This window comes from Wolffia australiana, chromosome 12 (assembly GCF_029677425.1).
Source record: "Wolffia australiana isolate 7733 chromosome 12, ASM2967742v1".
NCBI classification, from domain to species: Eukaryota; Viridiplantae; Streptophyta; class Magnoliopsida; order Alismatales; family Araceae; genus Wolffia; species Wolffia australiana.
The window spans coordinates 16,522,276-16,547,627 of record NC_135846.1 but is presented as its reverse complement, the minus strand read 5'-3'; the positions used below and the strand labels follow the sequence as shown (position 1 = coordinate 16,547,627).

General features: G+C 42.0%; 1 protein-coding gene and 1 non-coding gene across 2 annotated transcripts; both read right to left on the bottom strand.

Moving 5' to 3' along the window:
- Positions 1 to 10,533: 10,533 nt before the first annotated feature.
- LOC144710107 (uncharacterized) lies at positions 10,534 to 11,937 on the bottom strand. Its single transcript, XM_078583765.1, has one exon. The coding sequence runs from the start codon at positions 11,893 to 11,895 to the stop codon at positions 10,534 to 10,536; it is 1,362 nt and encodes a 453-aa protein (XP_078439891.1). The 5' UTR covers positions 11,896 to 11,937.
- A 7,750-nt stretch (positions 11,938 to 19,687) lies between these two features.
- TRNAS-UGA (transfer RNA serine (anticodon UGA)) lies at positions 19,688 to 19,774 on the bottom strand. The gene has a single exon. It is a non-coding gene; the product is annotated as a tRNA-Ser (tRNA).
- Between the last annotated feature and the right edge of the window lie 5,578 nt (positions 19,775 to 25,352).

Sequence of the window (25,352 nt, the reverse complement as noted above, 5' to 3'; positions counted from 1 at the left end):
TAAATAATATCAAACTTTAAATATTTTAAGCCCTTTTATTTTTTGCCGCCACGTGTCTCCACTCGATTCGTCAAAGCCATGATTGCAATAATAACTTACAAATCATTTTTGAATTTGTGACGCAAGGGGCAACGTTGACGAATGAAAAAAAGCTCTTTTTTTGCAATGAATACTACCAAGACTGAGGCACAAAAGTCAAAAAAAGACTTTTTCTCTCTCTATTTTGATTTTGGCTTAGGATGACGTAGTGCAATCTCATCCAAGTATTTAAATATAGAAAAATAATAGAGAGAAGAGGGTGATGTGGGGTGAGCTGACGTGCCGCAACGTCAGCCTCCGGAAAAAACATTTTTTAATGCATTTTTTATTCTTTCTTTTTCCTCTCTTTTGTCTTTTTCTTCTCCCAAGGTGTACATGGCGCGAAATATGATGAGCGCCGTGCAGAATATGAAAAGCGCAGAATGTGCAGCGACTTGACTTCTCAATGGGCATGGAAAATGATGACAATGATGAGGAGAGAGAAAATTTTAAGGGCTAGGATTTCTTCAACTTCAAATGGCCATAACTTTTGATCTACAACTCCGATTGAGCTGACATTTTCAACACGGCTTCATCTTCCTCTCCTTCTTTCCATTCACACTCTCTGATCTATAAATGGACGTCTAGATCATTATGAAATTCATCTTGATCTTGCTTCCTACTTGTGTAGGCTGATTGAAAGATGGTGAGTTTTGAGATCCATCGTGTTCTTGGTGTCCTGGGTGTGTGGGGAGAAGCATTGGAGTAGAGGGGGATTACCGGCACTTCTAAATTTCCGTGATTATGATGGAATGTAAGGATCTCAGGTAAGTCTCTTTGCCTTACGGTGTCCCTTTCCCGACACCATAGTTAATGTAATTATGGTTTATCATCGTATCTTAACTCACATTTTACTCTCTTATCTTGCCTCTCTATCCTCTCCATCGTACCACTCCACATCCAATCTCTATCCTCGTTCATACCATCATTGATCATTGTGTCCGTCACATTCACTTACTCTTTTCTTTATGTTAAATTAACACATAACTTACGTATTTTGAATTGATATCACTAGCTCATATCTTCGAATCTTGTCCTCATCTACCCTCTCGTTGATCATCACTAGCATAATAAATTCATTCCTTAACCATCGTTCCCTGTGAAGATGATCCCTACTCATCTCTAGCTAAGTATTTTTTAGTACTGTAGAATTTATTTTTATTAAATAATCTCAATTACCAACGACAAATTAAACCCCTAAAATTGAGATTATCGTCATCTTGTGATGTACTCCATATTTCTTAAGTAAAGATCTGAAATGACAATTTTTAAAATGGATCTACCATCACTAATTATTACTGCTAGACATCCAAGTTTAGAGAATATATATTGAGTTAAAAATTTAAAAACTAGTGTGTGATTATTTTTTCTACTGGGTATTGCCTCAACCCACTTGGACACATAATCCCCAACCATCATTATATACTCATGTCCAAAGGATGGTGAAAAGGGTCCCATAAAATCTATAGCCCCTAAATCAAAGATCTCAATTTCTATAATCGGTTTTAATGGGATGTCATCATCCTTTCTTAGATTGATCATGGATTGCCATATTAAACAAATTGTGGAAAACTCATATGAATCTCAAAATAAAGTATGCCAGAAAAAACCACATTGAAGAGCTTTTGAAGCAGTAGTTTTTGATGCAAAGTGTCCATCACAAAAAGATCAATCACATAAATCAAAGATATTTCTATTTTTGGGAAGATCCCTAAATGAACTAGTTTAGGATCTTCCCAAAAATAATATTGAACTTCTCTCATAAATTTCTTCTTCTCTTGTTCTCACCAATCCTCTAGGGTTATTCTTGAAGATAAATACCTCACTATGTGTGCAAACCATGGGACTTTTCTAGTGTTAATCTTAAGGATATGTTCATCAGGGAAAGTTTCAACAATTGGAATTAGGTTACTAATATTGAGTCGGGATACATGATCAGCTACACAATTTTCAGACCCACGTCTATCCTTAATTTTCAAGTCAAATTCTTGCATTAATAATATCCATCTAATTAATCTAGGTTTTGCCTCTTTTTATTCATTAAATATCTAATAGATGCATGATATAAAAATATAACTATTTTACTACCTAATAAGTATTAGCTAATTTATCTAATGCAAAAACATTAAGTAGTGATAACTTGCAAATTATAATGTTTAATTGGTGAATATTTCAGTACATTTCTATGTTTTAATGGCTACATTTGCGTGTTATCATATATAAATGAAGATAAATGACTTACACTTTGATTTTATTGTTTCTAGTTTTCATTATTTTTTACATGATATTAACCTCATTTCATTGAAGAAATATTTTTTACAGGGCCTTAATACTTGGCGAAAGGTTGGTATGGGCTTTCCTAATTTTTATGGAATTTTCCATATTTTTTTATAGTTTTCTGACAAATATTTACCCAAGAAATGATTTTACAAATTTAAATAATACATATTTTATTTATTTGGCATTTTATAATGTATTAATATTTATATCACGTGCCATCCAAGTCATTCGCTGGAAATTCGGGCAAATAAGTGGATGCAATGTTTTTAAAATAATAATGAGAGAGAGAGACCATTATTAGCTCATATGGCATTGCAATGTGCGATGCCATAATGAGCGAATGATTGTTTAAAAAGACAACGTGGCACGGGCGGCGAGGAAAAGGTGAGATTCAATTTTTTTAGTTAACTTTTCTGTGCAATAAATGCACGAGGAAAATCGAATGGCTAAAACGCCAAGGCTAGGATTAAACGCCAGTAAAATGTCAATATCTTGAGATCTAGCCGTCCAATTGAGCTGAAATTTTGAGGGCATGTTTGTCTTTTCCCCCTATACAATCCATATGGTTGGAGTTTTAAATAGAGGTTGTGAAGAAGGAGAAATTCACTTTTTGAAGCTCTCCCCAGGGATTTGGCCAGGAAGGACAGAGGAGTTGCTTTGGAAGTCGACAGATTTGGATTCATCATTGAAAATTGTAAGTTTCTAATTTGTGTTTTGAACTTCTTCTCGAACGATCCTAAAACGCCAAGGCATGGGCAAAATGTACATGCCTTTGAAGTTGTTTTGAATTGAACTTAGCATTGAATTTTGATTTTGATTCAATATCAGGCTTTTAATCTTTAGTTTTACATAGATTTGAAAAAATTCTGCATTTTTAGATTTTTAAATTAGGGTTGGATTTCACTTTTCCCTTAAATTCTTCACTTTCTCTCTCTAGGTTAATTCATCTATTTTATCTCTCTAGATTTTAACATCGATTGTCTGGAAATTTAACTCAATATATCAAAAATCTAAATATAAAATTTCATCAAAAAATTCGTTCATATTGAAGTCCAATTTCAAAAACCCCTTCTTGATTATTAATTCCCAATTTTAATATATAAAATTGGCTTAAAATTTTATCATGATTGGAAAATTAGTAATCCAAATTAATCTGATATTATAATTAAAATTATCATATCTTGAGTGCCTTGAACGAAAATATTAAAATCAAAATTAAGTTTCTACTATGTGCAAAATTAAGTTTATAAACATAACTAAAGTCTACTATGTGCAAAATTAATTCATTCTTGAATTAAATTATTTGAAATTGGATACAAATTCTTGCCTTTTGCTTCTCTGTGGTTCGATCCTTTGCTTGCTCAATACACAATATTTAGTGATTAAGGGTATTCATAAATTTTATTGCATAAGTCTAAAAGCCCAAACAACGATGTATTTACATATCATTCTTAGTTATAGTATAGTGTACCTGAGCATCTCCTAAGATCTAGCTAGCATAGTAGATGGCCACGGGCTTATTTTCAATTCATTGACCAAGTACCGCTGCTATTGCAAAATCAGAAGCATTGCACATGACTTCAAAAGGATGGTTTCAGTTTGGATTTTGTAGTATAGGTGCTTTTACTAGAGCCTTATTTATCTGGAAAAAGGCTTTCTTTCCTGCATCGTCAATTATGAAATTCACATCCTTAGAAAATAAGTTAGTCAACATTTTGATGGTTTAGCAAAATCTTTGATGAACCGTCTGTAGAAGCCTGAGTCACATAGAAATCCTCTAAGTTCCTTGGTGTTGGTGGGAAGCGGAAGGTTCTAAATCACCTCCACTTCGGCATTGTGATGTCAGATGTCGTCGGGAATGTCATCTGTTTGGCATCGAGTATGATAGCTCGGTACCGACAAGGGATGGTGGTATCGAATATCGATGGTGTCGTCATCCAACGGATGTACCCTAACGGGTCGATGTAACTACAATGCGAAGGTGAATGTCCTATGTGTCGTACGTTCAGGCTCCGACTCGAGGGAGGTGGTGAGCTCCGAGCTTGGACATGGTGGCCTCTCAAGCCTCGTTGGGGTGACAAGGACATCTCGTTGGCGTGTGGCTCGTTGTATAGGGTCATCGACAGTTAGCGTCGATCAGAGCGGGTGTGGCAGAGAGTCACCGGAGAAACCACGGCGGCTCGACAAGCAATGAAAATGTCGTAGCTTTGCTAAAAGGTCAGAGGAGTCGAGGAAGGATGGAGTGGCCGGTGGGGCGATGGCTGAAATGTCTCGAGCGCACGTCCATACATGACACACGCATCCAAGGCGATGGGATGCAGCGACGCCGGGTAGGATGGCGAGCACTAACACGTGGTTTTAAGCTAGGTCAGAGGCTCAGCGTGGAGACACCGACCTCGTTGCACACAGGGCCCTCGGCCAAACACTCATTGAGTGCCAGCAAACGGGATACTGGACGCCCGTCGTGACCCAGGAGTGGAGAGCGTGATAGGGCCCCTCAAGTAAGCGGTGTTCGGGGCGCTGGAAGCTGGGGTGTCACACATGGAAGGAACACCCTCGATCCAACAGGGTTACCAAACATGTGGGCGCCAATGGGTTTCACGCACGCCCAACACACTTGAATTCGCCAGGCGCAGGTGAAGGTGTATACGACATACACCGGCCGTCTAGGGAAAACCAGTGGAGACCCAAGGGATGATGTCAGTCGATGGGCTGGGTTGTCCTCACCCGGTCGACTGAACAGGTTCCAGCAGACTGTAGGGACCTCCCACAGTTGTCCCGATCATACATCAAAGAATCCTACCGCGAGAGCAGGTCAAACGTCCTTGGTCGCTGGAAAATTGTCACATGGGGGGGGATCTCCCCACGGGATAGTGGGGGGGGGGGGTACGGAGGCACCCTCATGCCACAGATCATTGGAGTAAGTGGTGCCTGGGCGGGTTCATTGCCCCGAAGTCATCGGGAATCTTGCCGCCGGCAGATTCACCAGTCTGGGACGTCGAGATTCTTTCCCTGATTTTGGCCTTCTTTTGTCCATGCGGATTGTCCGTGATTGCACCAGTCCCGGGCATGGTTGCACCGGTGCGCTGGAGGAATCCGCAGGAGGAAAGATAACCCTAGCGAATTCTGAATTGGGGTCATTGACAACCTTCACTGGGGGGGCTTGAGTCACAAATAGAACGTACTGCACTTATTCCTTGCCTTCTTCTCCTCCCTCAGCTGCTCCCTCCTCTGTATTCTTCTCTTGAACGAGAAAGGGAGACCAGAGAGAAACAACTATACTATAAAATTCTTCTTCCTGGTCTGCATGTTTAGGGCACCCCTTCTTCCCTTATAAAGGGGGGAAGTCAAATGGGCCCCTAAATGGGTCAACAAGGGGGGGGAAGGTCCATTATGGGGGCCCTTATATAAATGGGCTCTCCCATTACAAAATGAAAGAAACTGAAAACATAAAAAGGAAACAAGGGGCAAGCAAAGACTGGGGCCCCTTCCCGTGACGACGACGACGGACGTACGGGGCACATTGCATACGAGATGAAAACACAGCGATGAGAACGGGAAAACACAAAACACGGGAGAAGAACGATGAAAAACAAAACGCGATAATCGAGTATCTTTCACCTGGCTTTCGATGACGGTGGCTGGCGCCGCGGACGACGTGCGCCATCACACTGTCCACCTCTAATCTACGCCTGCTGACCATGTGTCTCAGTACTATTCCCTCTTTGATTATGAAGTGGAACTTTTTCATACTGTTTAAGTTTGGGGGACTAGAAATGAACCCTAAACTCTAAAGCTTGAACCCAAAACCCTAAACCCTACACTAACCTTGAATGTATTTTCCCTTTTAGAACTCATAGATGGACCCAACATTGACACTCGAGATTGCATTGAGGTAGGGGTGCATCGCACTAGTTCCCTAGCTGTTCGACCCCCTTCGATTTACTCTCCCACTAGCTCCTCCTAGCCTACATCCTCTCATCCCTCACCATCCCCCCATTCTGCATGTCAATTGCTAGACCTCCATCCCCTACAATTCCCCCCTAGCCCATCTTTACCTCCTAGCCACATGCCTCCTCCCCATCATTCACCCCCTCATCCCCATCCACCCATCGTCACCTCCCTTAACTGCCAATCACCACTTCCTCACCCATCCGACACACCCATTCACCTCACCCACCCCATTTCCCCGCCTGACCTCCACTCTTCTCATATAACATTTGCTAGGGATGAATGCTTGACTAACTGTTAAAATTCACTCCCTAGTGACGATATTTATGGGGATACTAGCAGACTCGCTTCCAAATGTGAGGAGGAAGACAATGCCTCCATATCTAAGGACTTAGATACTGATACATCCCTCCCTTCTAACCATGATTCAGATGCCCCTTATATACATCTCATAGACAACACCCAATCGAGGGTCCGTCACGTGAACCGATAGTTTTTATGATTCCAAGTCTAATTTAGAATTGTCAAGGGATTGACAAACCTCTTACTTAGTCCCACCTCCTCTCACTCATCAATAAACACAAACTAAGAATAGTTGGGCTTATTGAGCCAATGATCACATCGGGTAGAACCCATTCCATCATGAGGGAACTCAGAATGGATCATGTCTACTTTCATTCCTTGAATAAGCTCTGGCTATTTTCAGCGCGACACTATTCATTAGGCTTTCTTGCCAGAGGACTTAGTATTTGGACACAAGACTATTCATTGTACTCCCCGCATCCTTATATGCTCAAGTCGCCTATGCGTCCCATAGACACCTAGTGTTTGAGGCCTTATGGGGGGAACTTGCCCGGGCTATCTAGGCCCACTTTTAGTTTTCTGATCTCCATTGGTTTATAGTTGTGGATTTCAAGTGCATATGAGCGGTCAGTGAGCATTAGGGAGGTCGACTGTCCCACTCGACGTCCATGCAAGCGTTCAATGACTTTATCCACCAAGCTTCACTTGTGTAGCCCCCACATTGGTGAGAAGTGGACATAGTGCAATGAGTGCCAGGTAGTTGCGAGTGTGTACAAGCAGCCAGACAGCTACTTCCAAAATAGCAATACACTAGTACAACATACTAGTACAACACACTAGTACAATACACTATTTGTACTGAGCTTTTATCGATATATTATTCCAATCACTCACCAATCCTACTTCTCCCTTACACACGTGCTTGTGTTCGTCGGTGATAAGCCTAAAATTTGTGTGTAAACTATATCGTTATTTCGGTTTTTAGACTTATGCAATAAAATCTATAATAGCCGTTAATCACTAAATACTATGTAAAGAGCAAGCAAGGGGTCAGACAACATGTAGGCAGTCTGCAATAATTTTTATCCTATTGCAAATTAATTAATTCAAGAATGAAATATTTTTGCATTTAATGGGCCTTAATTGTGTTTGATTTTGTTTTGTAATTAATCAAAGTTAAGCAAAAGCTTAATAGTGATCTTAGTATTTTTGGCCAGGAGACTCTAGATAGGATAATTTTGACTCATATATCAGATCAATTTGGATTTCCAATATTCAAATCAGGATGATTTATGAAGACAATTTTTATGTATTAAATTGGGAATAAATAAGCAATAAAGGGAAATTTAAATTTTGCTTTGAAAATGGATGAATTTTTGGAAGAAATTTTGGATATATGTATTTTAGATGTTTAATTGATTTTGACAACAATCAATTTTTAGATCTAGAGAGAGAAAATAAGCAATATAAGCTAGAGAGAGAAAGTAGAAGAATTCGAGGGAAAATGAATTAGAGATGAAATTAGACGTTAATATAAAGATCTAAGATGTAATTTGAGATAGAAATCAATGTAGAACTCTGAATTAAGAGTGATTTCAAACCAGAATAAAATTGTAGTGCGGATCATCCTTCAAATCAACTTCAAGGGCATGTACATTTCACCCATACTTTGGTAGTTTAAAATCATTCAAGAAGTAGTTCAAACAATGAAGAAGAAACTTAAAACTTTTAAGATTGAACCAAGATCTGTCGACTTCAGAAGCAGCACTTGTGTCCTTCCTGGCCAATTTCTTGGGGGAGAGCTCCCTTGTTGATTTTCCCCATTTTCCCGACCTTTATTTCAAGATCCTATCGTATGGTTCGTAGAGGGTGAAAAGACAAACCTACCCTCAAAATTTGAGCATGATTGGAGAACTAGATCTCGACATATCACCATTTTATTAGTGATTAATCCTTGCCATTAAAATTTTCATCTCTCCTCCCTGCAGATAGAAAATGCATTTTTTTGATTCGTCAACTTGTTTTCTCTGACCTCGGATTGCACGCTACCACGTTGTTGTGCGCAGAAAACAAGAAAAATCATTGGTGTTAAAGAAGAAGAGAGATTATACCTTTTTAACTGCTAGGAAAATGCCATGTCGCATCGTCTGCTTTTGGTTTAAATAGAATAACAATAAACAGTAACCTTACTTCTTAATAATTGAATGCGGAGTACCAACTTGCTGCGTGCGTTTAATATATGTGGCTACCAATTCTTCACATGCATTAATTGTGCAAAAATGGTAAAAGAACACGACAAATTATCATTTTTTTATTCAAGCCGGCCACACCATGTAATAACTGTGATAGTGATTGGTTAATTTTGTCATCGCCCATTGTGATGCCCTAATTAGACTACAACAAACACTCTGATTGGATAATCATGGCATCGCAAATCATGATGCCATGGTTTTCTCATAGCAAATGATTGGCGCCGCCAATCATTTGCCCAAAATTTTGAGCAAATGACGTGGAAGCCACCTAATTAATAAAAAAATGCAAAATAAGTTGTAAAATATATTCTGTCACTTCTAAAAGTTATTTCTTGGAAATTTAATGGTTAGACAAATATAAAAAAGATGGAACAATTCCAGAAAATTTAGTTAAATTTTTACCAACCTCTAGCCAAGTATTTTATGCACTGCAAAAAATAGGTTTTCAATACACAAAGGTTAAATATCATGTAAATAATCATAAAACTATAGTACAAGTCATTTATGCCCATTTAATTATGATAACATGCAAATATGGCTCGTAAAACACATTTATGGAAATATAATATTTATCAATTTCACACTATAATTTGCAAGTTATCAGTCGGCCTCCCTTCCGATTCGAGGCTATGTGGCTTGAACACGACGCTTTTCATTGCTTTGTGCGTCACCACTAGCACAACGCGATTTCCACATCACCTATGGAGAACTTCAGTTATAGACTGAGGAATCTCAAATTCCATCTAAAATGGTGGAATAGACATGTATACAGAGACATGCATGCACTAGTCAAAGCACTCAAGACGGAGCTAGCAGCCATCGAGCAAAATCACTTCTCTGTCTTGGTGCATTCATCACTCTTGTGGATATTTGTATTAGAGAGAATCATTTCTCTCTCTTGGTGGACGGAAACTCCACTAGCTTCTTCACTGCCATGCGAGGCCTACAACAAGGTGACGCTATCTCACTCACCCTTTTCATATTGATGGAGGAGGCCTTTAGCAGATCACTCACATGAGCGATCGCCGAGGACTCATCCAACCATATTTTACGAAAAGGGGTTGCTCAATTATCTTGCATTCTCCATTCATAGATGATGTTATCCTTCCTTTTCCACAATGGATCTAAAAAATCCATTAAGGAACTTATGAGAGTTCTCACTAGGGATTGTCCGTTCGATATTCGTCCCATATCCAATATTGGACATTTGATATCCGATATCTGGAAAAAAATGGGATGGTGTCTGAAATCAGATATCGGATGATATCCATCCCACAGGTGCAGACAAATAGCAGAGACAGATATTGAATGGCAAAAGACGAGACAAATATTGGATACCGGATATCAGATTTCGATATCCGGATATCAAAACTGGTATCCAAATATCGATATCAACATAAAAAAACAATCGTTATCATCATTTTAGATAATTTATGCTAACAGCGCCACATGTTTTCAACTTTTATTCCACCTTGTTTAATATATAGAGCTCAAAATTTTGATTTTTTCCATATGGGATAACATGATTCGGAATTTAACATTAACTTCAAATCCTATTGTCCCGTATGGAAGAAAGCAGAAATATAAAGCTGTATATATTAAACAAGGTAGGATATATATTAAATTATTCAACAATATTTTAATAAATAATTACTATATTATTAGTCCTCTAATCTGCATAAAATATTTGAGTCTCCGCTAGTTGAACCCCGTCCAGTAGACTCCCTATTCCGCTCATCCCCTTCGTCAACTGTTTGATCGAGATATTATAACCTAGGTCCCTAAACTTGGAATGGATGGCGGAGCGTAGGTGGCAAGCTGTTATATGGATACGGTGCTTTACCCGTAGACGCTTCTCCAGCTCTCGCAAGAATTGTATGGGAGTCGTCCTCGGAGGGACTTCCCGAATTACCGTACCGGGGAATTCTACCGTACTACGTGCAGCTATGGTTATTGATCCTGCGAAGCCTACCCAAAGGTTCAGGCCAGATTGTAGGAAGTGGGTGATACGTTTTTGTATTTCTATGAGAAGCTCTACGGCACCCACGATTCCCAGTAGTGAGTCGTCGGCATATCGCGCGTAACAAATTCTTATTAAGTAATTGGTTTTTAAAGGGGCCAGCTTACGGGACAGGCGTCTCTCTGACCTGATAACTAGTATCGCCTCCCCGCCCAGCTCTATTAGCAGGCCCCTTCTTTTGCAAAACTTTAAAAGGTATCTCATGGCCAAATTTTGATTAAAGCGTTCTCTACCATAGAATTCGGCCTTCGGGGTCAATCCGGCGGCTTCTATGAGGAAGGCGGCGCAAAGGAGGCTCGAGGGCTTGTTAAGGAAGGCAGCAAGGCGCGTAGCGTTTAAGGCGCGTAGCGAGAAAGGTAAAACGAGAGTTTTCTGGTCCCCCCTTCGCCTGGGGGTGCTTGCGGGGGGGGGGGGGGGGTGCCACGACGATACAAGGTTTTTAAAGGTTGCTTTTCTTCTGAATCTTTGACTGCATTTACTTCGTAACCTGCTCGTAAACTTGCCCCTTCCCACAATAACGGCTCTGTTGTCTTGGGGAGCGTTGAAGCCTGCTTCTTCTCCAGAGTTTTCTTGGTCATCAATACGACGACCTGTCCTTAAGAAAACCGATCTTATTCTCTGAACAAGAGGGATTTCGTGCTTCTGTCGGATCCTCCCTATCTCCTGATCGAGCTTGTGTAGGTAGATGTTGCCTGATAGGGCTGATAGTAGTACACTGTTTGAGACGGAGTAAGGGCCCTTCTCACCTCTTCGTCCGGCGAAAAAAAGTGTCTGAGTGGGGTAAAAGAACTTAGGATCGTCAATCTCTTCCTTAAAGATTGGAATGAATCGATGTCGGTCGTTATCTAAAGACAACCTGATGTCAAATTCCAAAAACCAGCGAGAGATTCCCCACTCTTCTTTGATCTGTCTTAGGGCCGAGTGGCAGCCTCGACCCGAGCGGAAGTGCGATGTGTCTGAAAACACGGGATCGTAAATGGATTCGGGTACCATTCTTATCGCCTCTTTCATGATCTTTTCTATAGGTAGAACTACTGTGAGTGGTCTAAACTTCGACCCTTATTTCTTTCTTCATATTGTAAAGGGGAGCAAAGCCCCTTTTTTGCTCCGCAACCTCTTTATTATGTTAAAAAAAACACACATACATTTCTTTACTTTGACTTTATGTAAACATAACGTTTATTGCATAACATTATCTTTAAGATAATTGACTTTCCCTCAGAACCTGAACGAAACGTTATGAAATAAAGCATTTCTAGCGGATGAGCTTCTCTGGATAGAGTCTCGCTCATAAAGGAAGAGTTGCGCGCTCGCTCGCTTTGACGCTCCGCTCATTCAGATGCTGAACATTCGGGCATTTCTTCGCCGCCCCTTTTGCTCGTCGCGCCGTCCGCGCTTCAAAACCTCAGCTCAGGCTAGTGTCGCCACCTATCCCAGGACCGGAATGATTATCCCTGCCCGATGGGTCTACATTCATCCCTGAATGTCGTCGAGTACTGTTCACTTCCCCGCCATTCTTGTAACCGTCACCTGTAATCCGCGCAGGTGTGTCCGCACCCCCTGAAGTGGACGAGAAAGAAAGGATTTCTCGGAGTTATTGCGGAACCAGACCCAGGAGTTTACTTTCCCATATGAGCATTCGGTACATGTATAAGTCCGTGGAAGAGTCAAAGGTTCCGATTTAAGGAAAACTCCCCCCTAATCTTAGATGGGTCGTCTGAGGGTTCGGCGCGGTTCATTGCTGTTCTTACACACTAGGCTACCCTTCTCCGAAAGCTCCGCGAGATCACCTATCACTAGTCTTCGGCCGGGAGGGGTTTATGGCACAAAAAGGCCGGGACGCTGGCTCCCGCAGAGGGAAGCCCAACGAATGTCAAATGCAAAGCCCCGCACCTCATTAGGATCATATTGGCATACTCTCCCAAAAAAGAAAGAGCAGACCCCATTGAAGACGAGAGTGAGGTACAACAAGGCCATTTCCGTCCACCTTCTCACGGAGCCGTACGTGGACGTTACCGCTCATACAGCTCCCAGCCAGCAAGCAGTTAGCTTTCAAGGAATGGAAATGTGGATGAATCGACATCAAATTCGGTTTTTCTTATCAGCGAGAACGCTCCGCGCCTTCTTCATCTGAATCTTCATTGACTTCTTAGCATCTTCATCTTCACTTTGTAACCCGCTCGCTCGTCTTCATCTTAATCTGAACGCTCCTCGCGCCTCATATATTCACCGCTTCCACGCCTTCGTTTCATTACTTCATACCGCCGTCGCTTCTGCTCCCTTGCGCCTTTATTGATTAACTTATTTAAGAACTCTTGCTCCCGCGTCTTCATCTTAATATTCACCGCTTCCGCGCCTTCGGAACCTTCGGAAAACCTGCCCCGATGATGCGTTCCTAGCTCGCGGAGCTACATACCAAAGACTCTCTCTATGACAGAAGAGAATCATTGGTTTGACCGACGAGCGGGAAATACTAACGATATAGGCTGCTCCTAAAGTAGCTCGTCGCGCCGTCGGAACCTTTAACGATAGAACAACTACTTATCTTAGATACCGGTAGATCGGTTCACATCTATGGTCAATCAATAGGTCCGCCACTATACGATACGAGAAATCGCCATCTCGTAGCACCGCCACGACACCGATTCTCGTTCTTATTCCTAGCCCCCCATGCCGTGACTTCGACCTATAGTATGATGATTTAGTGGAAAGATCTTTTTTAAAGAAGTCCCACCAGAGTTCGTATCGTATTTGAAATACCTTCTGCACAACAGGTTCCGTTAGGAATGAAAGAACCAGGCAGACCGGGTATGCTACTTACCAAACAGCGGTAGAGGCGCGGAAGCGGGGAATCTTCAGATTCAGACGCAAGGAGCGGGAGCAGAAGAGTTTACGAGCGGGTTACGAAGTAAAGAAAGAAAATCATCAAAGGCGCGAGGAGCGTGAAGATGAAGACGAGCGTGAAGATGAAGACGCGACGAAGTGTTTAAGAGCAGAAGCGACGGAGCGGGAGCGAAGCGACTTTAGAAGCAAACAACGTTCTGCAAGGTCCGACTTTAGGAGGAAGATGAAGAACAGGTTATGTTATGTAATAACATAAATAAATGTTCCGAAGGTGATGCTAATGACTTAGTAACCTGAAAGAACGAAGGCGCAAAGTTTACGAGCGGGAAGATTAAGATAGATGAAGACGCGACTGATGGAGCGTTTAGGAGCGTTACGAAGTCAAATAAACGTTATAAAGTTAAAGTAAAGAAAAATCATAAGTTATTATTTTTCAGAATGAATGAAAGAGAAAATTCTTCTTCTTCTTCAAAGAATTTAACATAAAAAGCCAACCCCCAAGAGGAAGATTTCTCTTAATGTATCCTTGCATGTAGTTGGCCCAAGGCTACCCAGTCGTGGCGAATAAGCTGAAAGCTGTTAAACAGGTTCTCTTCTTTTTTTTGGATTGGAATGGAACCGGAAATATCCAGCAAGAAGTGAATACTCTCCAAGGGGAACTTGCAAAAGTTCAGACGCGTATACTACTCGACCTTTTTGGATTGAACGTGAAAGAATTGAATCACTCAAGGAGCAAGGTTCTGCAAGAACTAGTGTGAGGGTCGCAGGCACTTTATCTTACTATATACTTTGGCTCTGTGTGTGTTTGTGTTAGAGAGAGGTTCCGAAGGCGCGACTTCAGGCGCGAGTGAGCGGGAGCGGTTATGAAATAAAAAATTAATTATATATAATTCTATATGTTACCAACAATTGAACTATTAAACATATAACATATAATAGTTGACCGTAATGTTGGAATCTAAAGATAACCTCCTAAGGAACCTCTTATTCCCCATCTTCTTCTCCCCGTCCCTTCAAGAACGTGACGATCTCGGCACCGCCCACTGATCGACGAGATCCCGTTCGGACGCCGGGGCGGAGCCCCGGTTTTCCGTATCAGGCGGCGTCCTCTCCGTCCGGTGCTCTTCGTGTTGGGACTCGACGGTGAACTGCGGCACCAACAACTACCGGGGCCTTCGCCCGCGCCGATCACCTGCCGTGCGGCGGGATTTCGACACGCACCGCCCCACCGGAAGGTTACGCAGCGTCACGGATCATCGCCGCCAGCGCCTCGGTCCGTCCACATAACTCTTCCACCCCTCCCGCTTCGCGCCTTCTCTCTGAAGCCTCGCTTGTTCGGAGAACTGTCTTTGGATCTCTTTTGGGCTTCCTGCCCGGCCAGGAGTGCCCGACTAGAAGTCGCTTTGGTTGAAAGGATCTCTTATTCTCATCAGGAGATTTGACACACACAGTAGTTGATTCAATCAATGAGATCCTCGGTTGACTCGTGCTGTGGTACCTCGGGGAGAACTATTGGTATTGACAAGTATGGAGGTTCTTTTCATCGTAACCTCAGAACCTTCTACACCAAGGCGCAGAGCGAAGTTATGTTTAGAGAAGTTATGAAATAAAAGAAGAAGGATAAGGGGTGGAGGCAGTTATGGTAATGTCAGCTGATGTACGAAGGCAGGTGTTGGCCAGAGGTTCCGAAGGAAGGAATGCCACGTAAGTAGGCAAAGGAAAATTCTAACTATCTAGTAGAGGCTCCCCGGAATTTTTTTGTAGTTTAGTCCTTTTCCCTATCTAAGCTATATTAAACGAAAACTCATCCGCTTGTCTTGGTGTAATACTCACTCGTCAAATTTGTGTAAAAATTTATAACTGATCAGGTGTTCTCATCCGTGTAAGAATTTGGAATTCCTCTTCCAACTCGTCCCAGAATAGGCGTTATGGCAAAGAACAAGAAGAAAACTAAAGGAGAAATTTGTCCAATAGTAACAAAAGGTGCCTCCACAGGTTGACATCCGATCCAACCTAGTAGTAAGCGATCCGCCAAAAGCAACCAAAATATTCCTTGATGAATCGGGCGAAAACTTGAACTACGTACATACAAACTTTTAAAAAAAGGTAAAGCCAACAGACATATAGAAACTGGTGCTATTGCGGCTACACCTCCCGATTTGTCAGGTATACTACGAAGAATGGCATAGATCGGTAGGAAATACCATTCTGGCACAATATGAGGCGGGGTGGACATCGGATTAGCAGGTATATAATTGTCGGGATGCCCCAAAACATTAGGAGCATAAAAAATCCAAATAGAAAAAAAGATAGCAAAAGCTACCCAACCTACTAGATCCTTTACATAAAAATAAGGGTAAGAAGCTATTTTATCCATCTCTGAATGTACACCCAATGGATTATTTGATCCATATTGATGCAATGCGGCCAGATGAAGAAGACTGGCGCCTACTAAAATAAAGGGGAGTAAATAATGGAGACTAAAAAAACGATTTAAGGTGGCATTGTCCACGGATAAACCACCCCAAAGCCAAGTCACTATGGTATCTCCTACTAAAGGTATGGCGCTAGCTAAGCTTGTAATTACTGTTGCTCCCCAAAAGCTCATCTGACCCCAAGGTGGTACGTATCCTATAAAAGCTGTCACAATCATTAATAGGAATATGACAACTCCGAGACACCGAACAAATTCCCTAGGACTGCTATAACTCGCATAATATAGACCACAAAAAATATGAAGGTAAACCACAATGAGAAACATACTTGCCCCATTAGCATGCATATAACGGAGCAACCAGCCCCCTTCAACATCTCTCATAATGTGTTCTACGCTGTTGAAAGCTAGATCCACATGAGGTGTGTAATGCATAGCTAAAAAAACGCAAGTCACTATTTGAATGACTAAACAAATACCAGCTAACGGACCGAACCCCCACCAATAACTAAGATTGCTCGGGGTTGGATAATCTATCAAATGCTTGTTAAGTGTGGAGGATATAGGTTGTTTAAGAAGAGAGAATCGTTGGTTCCTTATAGTCATTTCTCTTTTCTATCGTGACAACTCCTGTTCCCTTCTCCCGCCCCTGATGGAATTTGGCTTCGCTGCGCCCTAAATCCATCGCATGAGAACTCGGCGAGAGGTTGTCTTTAGATAAAGGGCTACTGATTTGTTAGTTGGTTGATTCTAGACGAACTCATTCGGAGCAAAATACCGTAAGGTTATGTTTACATGAGTTATGAAAGGCGCGACGGAGCGAAGAAGCGACGAGCAAAAGATAAAACGTTACGACTTCGTACCTTTCACTTAAAAGTGTTGCCTAGTTTTTTTCAGAACCTACCCCTAAAGAACTCAAAGCAACACTCTTTATCCGCTAGATAACCTATTACTCTTGAATGCTGAACCTTGAAGGAGAGAATTTAATAAAATCACTCTCTAGACGAGAGAGAATAAATATGATATTGGCGTTGGTTCTACCAACGAAACGAATAACTTTTTTGTCTTTATCATTCGGAAGTTTGGTTGCTGGCCCACACCCAGACTCTGACTTCAATGGCTTCAATCAATGGTGGGAACAACCTCCGCACTCTGGCGTGAACATGAACAACTTACGAATTTAAGAATAGTTTGATTTCATAACCTCGGAAGATTTGACACGTGAACACGGTTATCTTCTATCTTTCCAAGTTCCCTATCGTAGTCTATGTCTGGAGAGACAGGTGCGGTAGAGAGGTCCCCACTTCGATTCCCGTCCCGTTAGCATCTCGATCCGAGTCCATTAGATCTTTTCTTTCGGTCTGAGTCGGACGGTAATGGACCTACAACCTTTGCTTGTGGACCAGCAGCGGAGCTAACCTTTACGGGTTTGGTGCTTACTACCAAGACTCTTTATGCCCTCAAAATAACCTAGAGATGCTAATACACGACGATAGGAGAAATGCGAAAGAACTCAACTACGGAACGAGGTCATTTTTATTATGTGGAAATACATCGGTTTCTTGCAAAGGAACTCTTTCTTGGCAACTTGGACAACTTATTAGTTTGTCCCGCATATCAGACGGAAGATCGGGATCTTTACAACAAACAGGTTATGTTTTAACAAAGATAATAATAATAAGAACTTTCGTCTCAATTCATATTTAACCGCGAGCAATTTATGTTTGTGATCTCGTATATTTAGCTTCTCCGGCATCTTACTGACTTTCCCCCTCATCTTTTTGCAAAAAGCCGCTCCACGGTGGTAAAGTCTCATCCTTTGTCTTGGCCGAAGTGACAATAGTCACATTGAACCCTCGCATATGCTCGAAGATCTCGAAATGATCTTCTAGTTCCGTTGAGAATTCGCAAAACTCCGTTTCCATCGAGAATTGAATGGAGTTTTCCCGTATTTTGACCGGAGAATCTAACAGAGACATTACTGTCGAGATTCTTACCAAAAAATGTGACATTCCATGCCCTCGGAGAGTGCTTTGTCGTGCAAAGTCACTGACATATCCAGTGTCTTTTTCGTCCCCGGATCGAAACGACTTTCCCGCTTTGAAAAAGGGACCCCTTTTTTTTTGCTGTATGAATCTCTGACCGCACGGAATCTCCATAGCCAATTTTCCATTTTTTATTCTAAAAGATGGTACTAATCTTATTTCACATAATCCTGGAACTTCCATAACGTTGGCGTGATTCGGTTTGAGCAACAGATCTTGACGTGATACATCTTCGTAATGAAAATGGAGTGGAAACATTTGATGAGTTGTTTGGTTAGAATAAGCACTGTGAACTATCCGCTTCAAAAAAGGATAGTTGATCGAACAACTCTACTAATGGGAAATTCAGTACAGTAATTTGGAGGGTGGATAAGTCCAAGAAGGAAGAGGTTCCGAAGGCGCGACGGCGCTACTTTAGGCGCTTAGGAGCGAAGAAGCGACGGCGCGACGAGCGAAGAAAGAAAATTTACGAAACCGGGAAAGATGCGGAGATAAGAGTATGGGTTGTATTTCAGAACGAAACTTACTACAACTAGAACTTGCATCAGAAGAATAAAAAAGAGGAGGGTTATCATTTTTTCCGAACATTCTAATTATATTAATAAAGAACTAACCGCCGATGCTCAATAAGGCGCGAGTTTACGAGCAGAAGCGAGAGCGGGAGCGAAGCGACGGAGCGACGGAGCGAAGGTTATGTTATTTTGAACATAAAACGTTATCTTTAGATAAGTTAGAAAGTCAAAGTAAAGAAAAAATGATCTTCTTTATTTTATTATTTAAATAAGGAGCCGCAACAAAAAGGAAGACTGCAGAAACCTAGCACTCAAACTTGTGTGGTTTGACCCATGAGTCACTCACTCCAAAAATGATGACTAAGAAGTTTCATATCTGTGACTCTATCAACAACTTTATTTTTGAAACGGAAGAAAAGAACCTTACCCCTTCCGGGTAGTATGAGCCTTCCCTTTCCTTGATGTGACATAGGATGCTGGGATAGTACGAGGCGCATAGCGAGAGCATTACCTTAGAAGAATAGAAAGAGATAGATGTGAAAAAGAACGACCATGGAGACTTGGGGATCTAGGACAGGTACAGTACCTCGTGTCGAGAGCTACTTTCTCGAATATCAACACAGGGAACCGCGATAAGAGGACTTCCAAGGCTTGATCTACGGCTGTGTCAGCATAGCATGAGGGGCGAACGAGCGGGTTACGAAGTGAAGATGAATGTTACGAAGTCAATGAAGATTCAGATTCAGGTTATCGGATAAGAAAAGTTCTGAAAGAAGTCAAAAGAGGTTCTGAGGTTACGATGAAGTGACGAAGTAAGGTTCTGAGGTTACGATGAAAAGGGGCGAGTGAGCGGGAGAAGAACGTTACGAAGTTAAAGCAGTTCTGAAAGAAATAAACACGGATAAGTCATTTTTCCAGATGGTAAGTTGGGGGGCTGTTGAAGAGTGGTCCAAAAACTTATGACCTCGCGGATGGAGAGGGATTCGAACCCCCGGTATTCCTATCAATACTTCGGTTTTCAAGACCGACTCTTTCAACCACTCAGACATCCATCTCTTCGCGCTTCGCCCGTCCTATCTATCTGCACGCCGGCAGGTAGGGGCAACTCTATGTGATTCGCTACGCTTGCTTACGCCCCACCCCGCTTATGCTAAAACATAACCTGCCCTTCGGTAGTACGAATCACAACGCTTCGCTTGTTTCTATATGATAATATGCACCGTCCGTCGGCGCTCCCTGCAATAACAAGAGAGTGAAGAACGAACGATCCTCCAAGATGGAATCCGACTCAAGCGAGTGAGTGAAAGGTTCTGATTTCTCAGAAACTTAAACCATCTTCACTTCAATAAGAAGCAAGTGAAGGCGCGGAAGCGGTGAAGATGAAGATGAAGACGCGACGGAGCGAAGAAGCAACGGAGCATAAGGCGCGGAAGCGGTGAATATTAAGATGAAGGCAGCGTGAAGATGAAGACGAGCGGCGGCGTGACGCGCGACGGCAATGCGAAGTCAAAGAATGTTACGAAGTCAAAGCGCGGCGCTTTAGGAGTGAGGTTACGAAGTCAATCACGTCACAATGCGAAGTCAAAGAAAGCGCGAGCGGTGAAGATGAAGATGAAGACGAGCGGCGGGCGCGAGGATGAATCACGTTCTCAAAGAAACGAAGTCAATAAACACGTTCTGAAAGAAAAGAAACGTGTCAGAAATAATAAGAATAAAAACTGTTTCGAAGAAAAGCCAGTACTGTTGCGAGACTGGTACTTGGCGGCTCACGAGCAACATATAGACTAAGGTTGCCCATCACTCCCTCGCACCTGGCCCACCGCTCCCCCAAGTACCTATTCAGTTCGTTTTGGGGCGAGTACTCAAGTTCCTCCTCACACTGAACGCTCAGCTTCGCAGAGCAGCTCTCTCCCCAGCCCACAGCAACGTGTGGAATCTGGATCTACTGTGTGTTCTTACTCTATTGGATCAAGTCAGATACTAAGCCTTCTACCACTACTATGGAGATAAAATGCTCTATTTCAGAGATTGGACTCTCTTACTGTTCTTAGTCTGGGCTGTTCCCGAGCCAGGTTCCCTGGATCCATTCTGACCTAAATGGATGAATGAAGAAGGGGGCGGGCAGATACGACGGCCACACACACCTCTTTTTAGCCAAAGAAAGCCGAAAGTAGTGCTTAAAACTTTTTGAAGCGGATTAAAGGCGCGAAAGCGGAAGCGGGGCTGCAGGTTTTCCATTCTTTGGTTATGTAATAATTTCATAACCTTCGGAACCTGATTTTCGCACTATTACGGATAGTAAAATAATGGGATAAATGGGATTCAATTGTTTGTCAACTACTTCTATCGGAAATAGGATTGACTATGGATTAGCACATGGTTCCATAAAATCCGTACGATTTATTTTTACGATCTAAATCGAGTTACATGAATTGTTCAGCATGTTCTATTCGATACTGGTAGGATACGATTCGGTATTGTTAAAAAAAGAAAGGTTCCGACGGCGCAACGAGCGACTTCAGGAGCAGAAGGGAGAGAAGCGACTTTAGAAGCGAACAACGTTCTGCAAGGTCCGACTTTAGATTACGAAGTCAATGAAGATTCAGATGAATGTTACGCAGTAAATTCAGATGAAGATTCAGGTGCGAGTGAGCGGGAGCGTGAATCTTCAGATGAAGGCGAGCGTGAAGATGAAGACGAGCGGGAGCGGAGTCACGGATAAAGAAGGTTACGAAGTCAATGAAAATGAAGATGAATCAACGATGAACATAATTCACAAGAACATTCTGTAGTATTAGTAAGAGGAGGAAGGGTTAAGGATTTACCCGGTGTGAGATAGAACAGTGATTTCAGAACCCTAGATGCGGGAGGAGTAAAGGTTTTATGTTTTAACATAAAAGGAAAGTTCTGCAAGGCGCGAAGTTTACGAGCGGGAAGATTAAGATGAAGATGCGACTGATGGAGCGAAGAAGCGACGGAGCGATGAAACACGTTCTTCAAGAAATCAAGATTCTTATCCAAGACTTGTATCATTTGATGATGCCATGTAAATCACTATAAACATGTGAAGTGTATGGCTAACCCAATAACGAAAGTTTTGTAAGGGGCGAGTGAGCGGGGGCGACGGCGCTTACGAGCTTAGGAGCGGGAGCGAAGGTTATCTTCAAGATAACTTATCTTGAAGATAAGTTATCCGAAGGTTCGACTTTAGGTTATCCAACAAAGAGTTATCTTACTTTCAGATAAAATTGGCGACTTGCCCATTCAGTTACTTTGGCACTAGACGTTCCCAAAACGGAGACTATCGGGTCGGGTGAATTAGAGAATAGACAGACCTCTGCATTCCAGTCTTCCTTCTCCTTTATTTCGTAACCTATCCGAAAGAGAATCCAGTACCTCTTCTCTTGGTCGTTCATATCTGAATAGGCCGAACTGGCCCCCGCGGATATCTTTGCTTCGGAACATAACAATTAGAATTAGGCTCAGTCAACTGGAATGTGTATTATCCATATGGGAGATCTTCCAATTGAGACGATCCATCGACCTGAGACGAAGAGAAAGGTCTATCTATTTTCTTTAATGATTCAGTTAAACCAATGATTCGTTATTGGAGCAGATAGCAACACAACATCATCGGACATGCGTATTTATTTCATAACCTGGTTTCATTAATGGAAATTGTTTTATATAGTGAGGGTTACGAAGTAAATCATTATTGTTTAGGCAGTTTATATCATCCATACATAGTGTTTTAATCTAAGATGAAAATTCTTCCATGTTTCAGCAGTAGCATATTGTTCCATGGAGCTAAGGCGCGTAGCGCTAATCATTTATCAGAAATAAAAAAAAAAACAAAATTTCCACCCGCTCACTTAATCTCTTTTTCATGGCCACATATCGAGCTAAGGAATGGGAACGATTTTTCCTGTTACATGAATGTTTCATCTGGGAAAAGTTTCTAAACAATGTCTTTGTCATTTGATCCAATAGCCTTCCGTTAGATATGTTATTGATAAATAAATACTGAAAACTCTCGGATAGAGTATTAGAACAGAAAGATCTATTAGATAATGAACTATTGGTTTACGGCGATGAATCAACAATTCGAAGTGCTTTATCCGCTCCTAAAGTCACGCGTCGAGCCTTCAGAACCTAAGATAGATGTAGTGTAGGAGGATTTTGATTTTTAAGTAATAAGCCCCTTTGACATATCTTCATCTGCAAAGAATTCTCGACGTGAAAACACAGAGACTTTGTGCTTTTGAATAGGAAAAATAATTATTACATAACCGAAAGTTTTGACGAAGGCGCGAGGAGCGGGAGCGGTTATCGTTCTTCAAGAAGTCAAGATAACAGAAGTCACTTATCGTTCTGAAAGAAGGTAACGTTATGTTTACATAAAGAAGTCAAAGAAATAAATCAGGTTCCGAAGGTTATCCGAAGGTTCAGCATTCATGAGTTTATGATGGACCGGATCTCGAAAGGTTATGAAATAAATACGTATGAGAAAGGTTCTGCTATCGCGAAGTTATTGCACGATCCACCCGCTAAGCTAATAAATGCAGCATAAATAAGAGAGTGGGAGGTCGGCTCCTGCCTCGGAAGGAGGTGCACACCCATGATGGAATTCATTTACTTCGTAACGGTGGGTTCAATGGAGAACTCATTTACTTCGTAACCTTTTATTGGTACCATTCTGTTATCGATCACAGCTGGTTGGTGAGTCACCCAAACGATAAAGGTCCCGCATATCTTTTTATATGATCAGCGGTCTCATTGTTGCTATGCCCGAAAAAGTAACGTGGAGAAGAGGAATCAACAAACAATCAAGGTTCCGACGAGGAATAACGAAGAAACGAAGAAGCTAATCAACGAAGGTTACGAAGTAAATGACCCCAAGAAGTAGAATACAGAGGGAAACCCTGTTACGAGTAAGCGGAGAGGAAAGATCTCCAGAGATTCCTATCTCATTCCATTCCAGTGGCTCTCTGCTTACCCTCTAGCCCACATAATTCTTCTCCAACCATTGCACTATGATGATTTAATTATATTTTTATACAACCCTCTAAGTTGGATATCGAAATATGATATCCAACTGTGATATCTGATATTGTCATCCTCCCGAGAGACGGAGGTGGATGATGACATTGGACGGATATCGATGTCAAATATCGGCACTGTAGCAACTGATATCCAATATTTGGATATCAGAAAAAAAACAGATATCAAAAATTTAATTTTCGTTATCCAGTACAGCATCCATCCTAATAACGTAATCCAATACCGATATCGGGAGGGCGATCCCTAGTTCCCACAACATACGAGCAGGCTTTTGGTCAGCTCATGAATGCCTCAAAAAGTAGCTTTATGGTCAGCCCATCCACCAGCATAAAGTGCTCACAGATTATCTAACACTACACACGATGCTCACATGGACGCCTTAAATTAGACTATCTTGCATGCCCCATCTTTTTTCGGCCTCGCGCGACATCATTATTTTGATGCCTTGTTGGCTAAGCTGAGAATGAAATTAGATGGATGCAAACTTCATTTTCTATCCCCTAGTGGGCACATCCAACTTATTCGACACGTCCTCATGAGCATCACGGTGCATACGCTAGCAGTGCACTCTCTATCGCTCACAGTCCTTAGCTCTATGAAGCGACTATGCACGTGATTCTTTTGGTCCGATCACCTTGAGGGAGAGCATAGACATCACTAGGTTTCTTGGTAGAAAGTGCGTCGGCAGACAGACGAAGGGGGTGTAGGGATAAGAAGCCCTCAAGACATCCAAGACATACTTCTAAAAAGTGTTGGGTTCTGGATGCCTTGACATGGATGAATAAATGAAAACGATTAGCAGCGGAAGGCTTGGATGAATCGAATGTCATCAACAAAAACATTAAACAAAGTACCTTTCCACGGACCGCATTCGTGATTTCTTGGATCCCGGAGTGAGCCAAGTCGAGCTGCTCACGTGTGTAGTCTTTAGACGTATCCACGTAGTCCTTGGCACGTTGGATCTCTTCCTTCTCCTCGTGTTCAAGAAGATACAAAGGAGTGTGTATCGACTCACTCAAGGAACCTGTTCGTCATCAGTTACCGTGTATGAATAATCCCTCATCCACTTGACGCTCCTTGGACGACTTAGGGTATGGTCAACTGTCAAATGCTAATTGGTCATCAGAGTTATTACTGATGCATTCAGAAATCATCACCGAACTCTTCTCTGATATTTCACTACCTTGGCCAAGGACTTCATCGCATCATTTTCCTTGAGTTGTCATTTCTTATACTGAGGGTGGGTGATCCCATCTTGACCACTCAATCGCCTTCATAAACTTCTTGATGTACCCGAACTAAGACTATTTAGAATCCCATGATTAGAGACTCGTTGGACATAGCCAAAGTACAAACCTCCGTCCACAAGACGTCTTTGGTGTCTCAAGTCTTAGGACCACTTACACAACCGTGACGTGAATCGACCTGATTGACAGTCTGGTATAATACCATTCATGAATTCGTACGGATCAATTCAGTGAACTCTTTCCACTAAAGAGCACCCGCAATCTATCCTCAGTGTCCCCACACTAATGGCTACGGGAACGGCCATACCCATCATATGAGTGAGGC

Coding starts and splice junctions, on each gene's coding strand:
- LOC144710107 (XM_078583765.1), bottom strand. CDS start 11,895: ATGAAAGAGGCGATAAGAATGGTACCCGAATCCATTTACGATCCCGTG.